Source organism: Crinia signifera, chromosome 6, assembly GCF_055691185.1.
Source record: "Crinia signifera chromosome 6, ASM5569118v1, whole genome shotgun sequence".
Taxonomy (NCBI): domain Eukaryota; kingdom Metazoa; phylum Chordata; class Amphibia; order Anura; family Myobatrachidae; genus Crinia; species Crinia signifera.
Window position 1 is genome coordinate 33686338 of NC_139222.1, and position 9656 is coordinate 33695993.

General features: G+C 40.3%; 1 protein-coding gene and 1 long non-coding RNA gene across 2 annotated transcripts; both read left to right on the forward strand.

Annotated features, from left to right (window-relative positions):
* Nucleotides 1-1193: 1193 nt before the first annotated feature.
* LOC146006907 (uncharacterized) lies at nt 1194-1747 on the forward strand. The gene is made up of 3 exons (XR_014444122.1): nt 1194-1301; nt 1399-1500; nt 1659-1747. It is a non-coding gene; the product is annotated as an uncharacterized LOC146006907 (long non-coding RNA).
* An 80-nt stretch (nt 1748-1827) lies between these two features.
* Nucleotides 1828-4696, forward strand: LOC146009579 (uncharacterized). The gene is made up of 2 exons (XM_083150024.1): nt 1828-1954; nt 4104-4696. The coding sequence occupies exons 1-2, from the start codon at nt 1828-1830 to the stop codon at nt 4694-4696; spliced, it is 720 nt and encodes a 239-aa protein (XP_083006150.1).
* Nucleotides 4697-9656: the final 4960 nt, after the last annotated feature.

Sequence of the window (9656 nt, forward strand, 5' to 3'; positions counted from 1 at the left end):
GGGGTTAAGACTCGCCGCGAGTGGCGGCGAGTCTTATAAACATTGAATAGTGGCAGCAGGAGAGGCAACGAGCCCTCCGGAACACGGAGAGTGCACGGCGAGCAAAAAAAAATGCTCGCCGTGCACGGAGAATATTACCATTGAATACTGCCCTCTGTCTCTATCTCTCTCTCTCTTTATCTCTCTCTCTCTCTCTCTCTCTCTCTTTGCACAAACTCATGTTTCTCTTCGTATCTCTTTACAGCATCTCGTCCTGCTGCCAAACGGTCAGTCCCCTCGAAAACTACCAGGACATCAGCCACCATTTTCGAAGAGCCAAGCCAGGGAGATGATTTCAATGTTGACACAGGTGTGCTTTCCCATTAATCCCTTATCTCTTTCCTCTCTCTCTCTCTCTCTCCTCTCTCTATCTCTCTCTCTCTTTATCTCTCTCTCTCTCTTTGCACAAACTCATGTTTCTCTTCGTATCTCTTTACAGCATCTCGTCCTGCTGCCAAACGGTCAGTCCCCTCGAAAACTACCAGGACATCAGCCACCATTTTCGAAGAGCCAAGCCAGGGAGATGATTTCAATGTTGACACAGGTGTGCTTTCCCATTAATCCCTTATCTCTTTCCTCTCTCTCTCTCTCTCTCCTCTCTCTATCTCTCTCTCTCTTTATCTCTCTCTCTCTCTTTGCACAAACTCATGTTTCTCTTCGTATCTCTTTACAGCATCTCGTCCTGCTGCCAAACGGTCAGTCCCCTCGAAAACTACCAGGACATCAGCCACCATTTTCGAAGAGCCAAGCCAGGGAGATGATTTCAATGTTGACACAGGTGTGCTTTCCCATTAATCCCTTATCTCTTTTCTCTCTCTCTCTCTCTCTCTCTCTCTATCTCTCTCTCTTTATCTCTCTCTCTCTCTCTTTGCACAAACTCATGTTTCTCTTCTTATCTCTTTACAGCATCTCGTCCTGCTGCCAAACGGTCAGTCCCCTCTAAAACTCCCAGGACATCAGCCACCATTTTAGAAGAGCCAAGCCAGGGAGATGATTTCAATGTTGACACAGGTGTGCTTTCCCATTAATCCCTTATCTCTTTTCTCTCTCTCTCTCTCTCTCTCTCTCTCTCTCTCTCTCTCTCTCTCTCTATCTCTCTTTATCTCTCTCTCTCTCTCTTTGCACAAACTCATGTTTCTCTTCTTATCTCTTTACAGCATCTCGTCCTGCAGCAAAGCGCTCAGTACCCACACAAAGTCACATGACTTCTGCATCTACTGTATTGGAAGTGACACATGTTGATTTATTTAATGTGGATACAGGTGTGTTTTATAATGTAGTTATGCACACATTAATCGGTACATTTGCTCTGTGTTCCTCTATATTGGTAAAATAAATTGTGTTTTAACACTAATACAGCATCTCCTGTGGGAAATCGAACAGCACCTTTACGCCCTCAGAGGAGGTCATCACCCACTTCAGTGGACCTTAGTCCGGGACATTTCTTTGATGTTGAAATGGGTAATTTGTGCTCTCAAGTGAACACATTTCAAAGTGTTTATATGTGTGTGTATATGTTTCTTTCTCTCTATCATATATACATACTGACATACATCTCACATTTTCATGTTTGTTTGTGAAGTCAATGTATGTTAACTGTAATATTTTTATATGCACAGCATCAGGTACTGCTGCTGGTTCTGCCCGTTTAAAAAAGCCTACTGCAACGGCAACTGTGTCAGTGGCCCCGCGGGACAGTGATGATGACCTTATTACAGGTACATATTGTGACATATTGATCACAAATACAAATGACAAGTCTTAAAGTGCAAACACAAATTTATTTCAATGTCTTTTTACCATTTAGCAACTGCATGTGACCCACAGTCTCCAGCACCACTTGGGCCAATGAAGATCCGTCCACCTGTCCTCACACCACCACGCCACCTTACTGTGCCACAAGACACCCATGAAGGTAACAATACTCTATGTAATGGTGCTGATAACACCTACCATGACCCGCTCCAGGAGGTACACAATGCTAATTTACTGCACTCCCATCTCATGTCTGATTACAACTGTGTGCAATACCATAATTTGTGTTGTTGCTACTTCAGCACAGGTGATGTGAATCATACATCAATAGGGAAGTGCATGAACAGAACATTATGCCCCTCCTGTAGTGGTAAATGTGTACAGATTGGGTTATTGTATGGTGTGTATGCTAGTGCAATATAGGTGCCTACACACACACAGATATTATGTATGATGTATATGTTGAACAACAAATGCATGGCATTTATGCTACCAGATGAGAATTCAAAATGTAGCCATGTACTCAATGGAAACGGTACACAATTTTTACCTTTCCTACATATGTCATAAAGCAAACGGTGTACAATAAATTGTCTGTCTGAACACTTTTTCAAAGCGTTGGCAACAATTATTGCACTTGTCATTTCCACCCATACATTGCCTGGTTTATGTTCCAATCACATACATCAAACATAACATCTGTAAGTGTGTACTCAAATGAACTCCCTTGCCATCACATAACCAAATCTCTGCTAAAAAGATTCAATTGTAATTAATGGTTCCCCTCAGCTAATTTGATACAGGCTTGTTTGGCCAGTCCATCAGTGCTGCAGCTGACATCATTACATAATTACTCGGAAACTCCAGAGTGTTTTTGCTTTTCAGCCAGGATTTCGCCATTTCTCATACATTGATTATTTCATTAGACACACTTCCTGTATTTGGAATTGACCATGTAATGCGCAAATGTAATCACTAATAATTATGTGGTTCACTAATCAGTTTGAAATAAGCACAGGTTAAACAACATACATTAATGATTAAGTGAGTGTGTGCTTTATGTGGCCTTTGGGTGCAGCAGGCTCATTGGTGCCCAACCAAATGTATTTGTTGCTGAACTCTGTACTAATTGCCATAACAATTCACCAAACACATGTGCAGTGCAGATGGGTCCAATTTAACATGTATAGAAACATATGGATTTGTTCTAGTCTTGTTGCTGGGAAGCATATGCAGAGTAAATGTTTGTGGATTAGAGCCAACAGCAATTTACATTTCAGTGCCCACACACCACAGGCAAATTTAACTAGCTGCACATGTTACATGTGGCGCACCTGCACTGTACATGCTTCTAGCCATGTATGTCAAAATTCCAAACTACAATCACATTGAATTAAAGGCAATAGTGCAAATCTCAGTGAAAGTCCAATGTAATATCAAAAATGTTACCTGAACACAGCTGGCAGCACAGCATGTTTCCCAACATGACTGTCATTCTGCTTGGCTAATGGCCCATTTTGCCAAAACGGAACTTTAAGTTGATGATAACATAACGATCTTATCCCACACCCCCTTTAAATGTTCACTCACCCTTATCAATGTGTAATAGTGGCCAATCACACTTAAGGTGCATACACACTGTACAATTTTGTAGACCAATGTAGTTGAAAGACATTTCCATTGAACCCAGTGTCCTGGAAGAAAGATACTGACAACAAGCAAATGACGAATGATGATGCGCATACCCGGCAATTGTTTATCACAATTGTTTGTCAAGTGTGCATGCAGCTCAATTTGAATATGTTCCAAAAAGAGGCTATAAACTGTAGCTAGATCTTTCGTCTATTGGGCACATTTGTCTACAACATCTTTCATCCAGGACACTGGGTTCAATGGAAATGGCTTTCAAACAAATTGGTCTACAAAATTGTACAGTGTGTATGCACCCTAACTCATTTGCCAACAATTTGTAAGTATGTGAGAAATTTTGTATGTGTGTGGGATGGGACTAAAAATTGGCATTAAATGTGCTGTCCGTCCATCCAGATTGTTCATATTAAAATGTGTTTAAGTGTAAAAAAGTGTACATACATACTGAAATGTGTAGTATTACACCAGGTGTAGGTGTGATTTTCACATGTGTGATGTTAGGTATATAGTATACATCCATATGTTTACTTATCATTGTAAAATATTTAGCAACAAGTACAAATTGCCTAACACAAGTGACTTATTAAGATTAGGTATTTGTACTGGATATATGAAATATGGCAGTGGACTAATAGTCATGTTATGGCTCTTTATTATAGGTGTTGTCATTCCTGAGGATGATGCCAACATGGATATTGAAGAGGAGCCGGCCTACAGGCAGCATTTGCGGCAACTGCCCCCATCAACTCCACCCACCCAAAGGCTACGTAGCCCACAATTACCCTTCAGTCCAACACCAGTGTCGGGTGGCCCTATTGCTGATTTTTTCCAGAACTGGGGGGAACAACAAGGGCGATGTGAGGCAGCATTCACGAAGCAAGCCCAGAACAGTGAAAAAATTTACCTGGAGACAGCACGCATCTCAAAAACACTGACCCTCCTTCATAAGGATAACAGGGCACTGCTCAAGTCGCTTACAGAAATGCGGGTGGAGCAGATGGCGTTCCAAAATCGCATGGTTACACAAATGGAATCACTATGCCAACTACAAAACACCCACAGCCGCCTATTTGAGGATATATCTGTCTCTTTCCGTGAGCGAAATATGATGGCGGCCAGAGAAAGCACCACATCTCACAGCAGCAGTGCTACGCCCCTACCAAGTCCCCTCCCTTCACCAGCACGCCGGTCAACCAGACAAAAACCAAAGGAAACCACCAATGTGAAGGGGTCAAGGGCATCCAAACGTTAATAGACCAATTTCAATTGTGTAATTTTTTAATTTTATGCTCTTTTTACATTCAAACCACAAGTAAAAGAGATTGGTGTTCAACATTTCTGCTTGTTATTGTCCATAATTGAAGCACATCATATATACACACATTACAATGCAAAATCTAAGAACATAAAACACTTTGCTATTCTCTTTCCAGTACACATGAAAATAAACAATATATATGTTAACACCCACATACACACACCACCAAAGGGAAACATTTGAGGAAAAATCTTTAACATGTATGAAATCCGTTGGATTCTGCAGGTAACTGCCATCGTGTATTCAGACAATAGAACACCTTGAAATAAAAGAAAAAAACAATTACACATAATCCACACACATATACACATAAAATATTTGCTAACACTTACTTCTGCACAGCTATGGAATCAGTCGGCAATTTTTTTGGCCATAGGAGATACAACTCTGCCACACCAGGTCTTTAGAAGAATTATCCCGAGCAGGGTGTGAAGAACCCCTGGAGGCTGCATGACAAAAAACAGGTAGGTGTTCAGATCAACATGACCATACGATGTTGACGGCTGCATTATGATTTAAGCCGTGAAGTTTGAAAAAACAAATTCAAAACACTAGTACAATGGAACACTTACGATCATTTTTATCCAAATAATGAAATCACTTACAAACAATACTTACAGGCAAAAGACAGTCCAAAAAAATCACATCCAGGTACCAGGCAGACCAGGAAAACAAGCCCCATACACACGATCAGCCTACACAAGCAAAGTGGGAAAAATATAGAATGAATGCTCCAAAATACATGTATTGATATGTGGGTGTGACTTGGCAATTACATAACAGTTACACCTAATGCATACAACATAGACAGGATCAATGCCACAAAATTGATTTAGGTGAAACTATGCAAAAGGTTACCAAATGAATAGTTATGTAAGACATCAGAAAGCAATTTTAACATGTAAGTGGTCCTGATAGTTTGAGCAGTGATATGTGCATATAGCATGTCCTTAATGTTGGCCATATGCCATAGTTACTCACCACTAAAGGATGCCTCAATGAGTTCATTGCGAATCTGCCGCCCAGACGCTGTACTCCATCTATCACCAGATGTTTCCATTTCCAAATCAGTCTCACTGTCTTCTCCGCCCTCAATGTCTGGTAGATTTTGATCCAGACAGAGGTTGTGAAGAAAACAGCAAGCCATCACAATTTTCGAGACCTTTTGGGGGCTGTACAGCAACAAGCCACCAGACTTATCTAGGCACCGAAAGCGAGATTTTAATATGCCAAAGCATCTTTCTATCACACATCTGGTGGCCTGATGCGCACGTTGAAAATTGTGTTCTGCTTCAGAAAGGGGGTTAGACAGTGGAGTCAGGAGCCAGGATAAACAGGGGAACCCCTTATCACCTGAAAATAAGTTATGGTTTCACAATGAGAACAACACATGACATGATTGTTTGATTACACACATTAGGACATATATGTATTACATTACTTGCTGTTGGTCAAACATGCAGATGACACTTCTTGCATCTTCTTAAACATATATTAGTCAGATCAACATGCATTAGTGAAGTAAAGCAGCATAAAATGAACAAGAACCTATCAATACCAGATATGTATGTCGCGATGTATCAAATAATTATTTGGTTATTCCAAAATAACGATATATTGATATATGAAACGAAATTAATATTTATATATATATATCTATCTATCTAATATATATATATATATATATATATATATATATATATATATATATATAGAGAGAGAGAGAGAGAGAGAGAGAGAGAGAGAGAGAGAGAGAGAGAGAGAGAGAGAGAGAGAGAGGCACAGACATATATATCTATATCTATATATATATATATATATAAACAAGCAGGTATGGTGACTCATACATCATCGGAGATGATTGAAGGCATGGCAGTACAGGGTTTAGTGCACCACATTTGTATTGATGCTTTAAATTGTGTTTCAACAAACCCTGTAGTGTGATGTCTTTCATGAAGTTCGGCTATGTATGAGTCGCCATACCTGGTGGTGCAACAGTCATTTAAAAAAGAAACAAGTGTATTTCATCAGCTGCGTGGAGTGGCAGATCTCTCACACCTGTATATCTCTATATATATGTATTATCTAGCAAAATATACAGCTCTATACATCCTAATATGTAATATTAGATATATGTAGATAGCTAGATATAGATATATGTCCATCCCTAATGGTAGGCACTTGGCGAACCCAAATTGAAGTTTATTGAGTGTGACTACAAACAAATATATACAGCTCATATAAACAACACTCATCCAGACATGTAAAGAATGAACACAGCACACAGGGTGGTTGCAAGTCTGGAGGAGTGACGTTTATATTGGTAAGCACACTATTTTTCTACAACAACTACATAGACAGGCATTTTGTCGACACCATTAGTTTGACAACTCAAAAGGTGGACATGACATTATGGTAACAATGGCATTTGGTCAACATTGTGTACATCAACAGTGAAAAGCAAAACATAGAATTGACACCTGTATTTCGATGCAACATGTGGCAACAGGCGGTATTTCATGCCCTACTATCCACTGGGGCGTGGTTGGAGAATAAAATATTGTGTGAAGCGCAGCAAGCCACCAAGGCTAAACCATATTGAGCAAAGAGAGTGATGCGAGGAGCTGTGGTTCACTTCAAACTGTGTAGACATTTTGGGCAGAAAACATTGTCAGAAACCATGTTGACCTTTTCACTGTCGACCTAGACATTCTCAACTAATGCCAGTGTTGACCTCATGACATGTCGACCTAATGCTATGTTGCCCTAAAACCATGAAGAACTATTGAGTTGTAAAACGAATGGTGTGGAACGAATGGCTGTGAATCGACTTGTTGCACACAAATGGTCCCACATCTTTTTATATCTGCTACATATATAGAGATATAAATATCTCGAGCGAGAAAGAGAGACACATACACTTTCACATGTATGCACCCAAATATACAGAATGTAAAACACACATGTGTAATCAATTCCCTATGTATCACACACTGCACTTTATACAGTATTAGACACTTACCCAGTAGCCAGCCCTCTGCCATTGATCCGGCTTCAAACTCATCAAATAGGACTGACTGGGCGAGGATGTAGGAGTCATGACATGAGCCAGGGTAGCCTGCAAACACACTCATGATCTTAAGATTGGCATCACAGACCACCTGCACGTTGGTACTTGTGCTTCCATGTCGGTTGTAATAGGAACGGGCAGTATCCCGAGGTGGTCTCAGCGGAATGTGGGTGCAGTCAATTGCACCAAGCACATTTGGCATGCTTGCAATGCGATGGAATTGTACCCTAACATCATGCCACTCTGTCTCCTGGCTTGGGAAGCAGATTGAGGCATAGATATGTGGCTCAAGGGCTTGAAGCACCTGGGTCAGGTACCTGGACAGTGCGGACTGAGATATGCCAATGCCTTGGCCAGTGACATGTTGAAAACTGCCGGATGCCAGAAAGTACAACACAGCCAGCAGTTTATGCAGGCCTGAGACAGCGCATGAGCGTCCTGTCACAGGATCTAGCTCCAGTCTAATGAGGCCATACAGACGGAGAATGTTGGTACGATTAAGCCGGAACATCTGTATAACAACATCATCCGGCAATGCGTCAAAACATAAACGCTGTCTAAATAAACGAGGCCGACGCAGCCTCTGTGATACCTGCTGAACCTGCTGATCATGCTCAATTTCATAACGCCGGCGTCTTCTTCGTTGGCACAGCCAGGACATCAGGTGTCTCAAAGCCCACACTGAAGCACTCTGATACAGCAGATAGTCTGCCATGCTAGAAGTGAGGAAGTGTTTGTAGGTATTGATTTGGCTTTTATAAGGCACACATTTGTGATTGCAAAGGTCTGTGATGGATTTTTCAAATGTTAACACATGTGTCCCATTGAAGCCTGTGATATACACTTCAAAATAGACCTTGCAAAGGAAGGTGTATTTTTTTCCACGATTTGGTTTACGAATCGGAGGTGTTTACGAATACGATTTTACGAATGTACGAATACGATTTATTAGTACATGAGGAAAAGACGGCTACCCAATGCAAAAATCTGGCGTATTCTATCGATGGTGTAGACTTTTCGTAAACATTCGTATTCGTATTTCACAATACAAATACGACCTCGATATGACAGGATTACGACCGAAATTATTTCACAAATCTACGATATTTGCATTTGATACATCATGATTTCACGAATACGACACAAATACACGATTTTTACCCTACGAATACGACTTTTTAGTGTTTCAAAATACGAATCCATATTAGTACATTTCCCCCTAAAGCAGAAAAAAACGGAACTTTTAGAATTTTCATTTTTTGACCAAAACGACAGCCCCGGGGGTTATAAACATGTTGATATGGTTGTGATTTTTTTTCTGACTGCGGTTTTAAAACCATGCACCAGAATCCACTTCTTTCAACTCAATAATACATTTTGAATGTGTACCTAGAGTTTAAAGCAGAAAAAGCGGAACTTTTAGAATTTTCATTTTTTGACCAAAACATATGGTTGTGATTTTTTTTCTGACTGCGGTTTCAAAACCATGCACCAGAATCCACTTCTTTCAACTCAGTAATACATTTTGGATGTGTACCTAGAGTTTAAAGCAGAAAAAACGGAACTTTTAGAATTTTCATTTTTTGACCAAAACGACAGCCCCGGGGGTTATTATCATGTTGATATGGTTGTGATTTTTTTTCTGACTGCGGTTTCAAAACCATGCACCAGAATCCACTTCTTTCAACTCAGTAATACATTTTGGATGTGTACCTAGAGTTTAAAGCAGAAAAAAACGGAACTTTTAGAATTTTCATTTTTTGACCAAAACGACAGCCCGGGGGTTATAAACATGTTGATATGGTTGTGATTTTTTTTCTGACT

What these genes read in the sequence shown, in the direction of transcription:
- LOC146009579 (XM_083150024.1), top strand. Translation starts at nt 1,828, where the DNA reads ATGTCTTTTTACCATTTAGCAACTGCATGTGACCCACAGTCTCCAGCA. An exon ending in GCCACAAGACACCCATGAAG is followed by an intron (nt 1,955 to 4,103) that starts GTAACAATACTC and finishes TCTTTATTATAG; the next exon opens with GTGTTGTCATTCCTGAGGAT.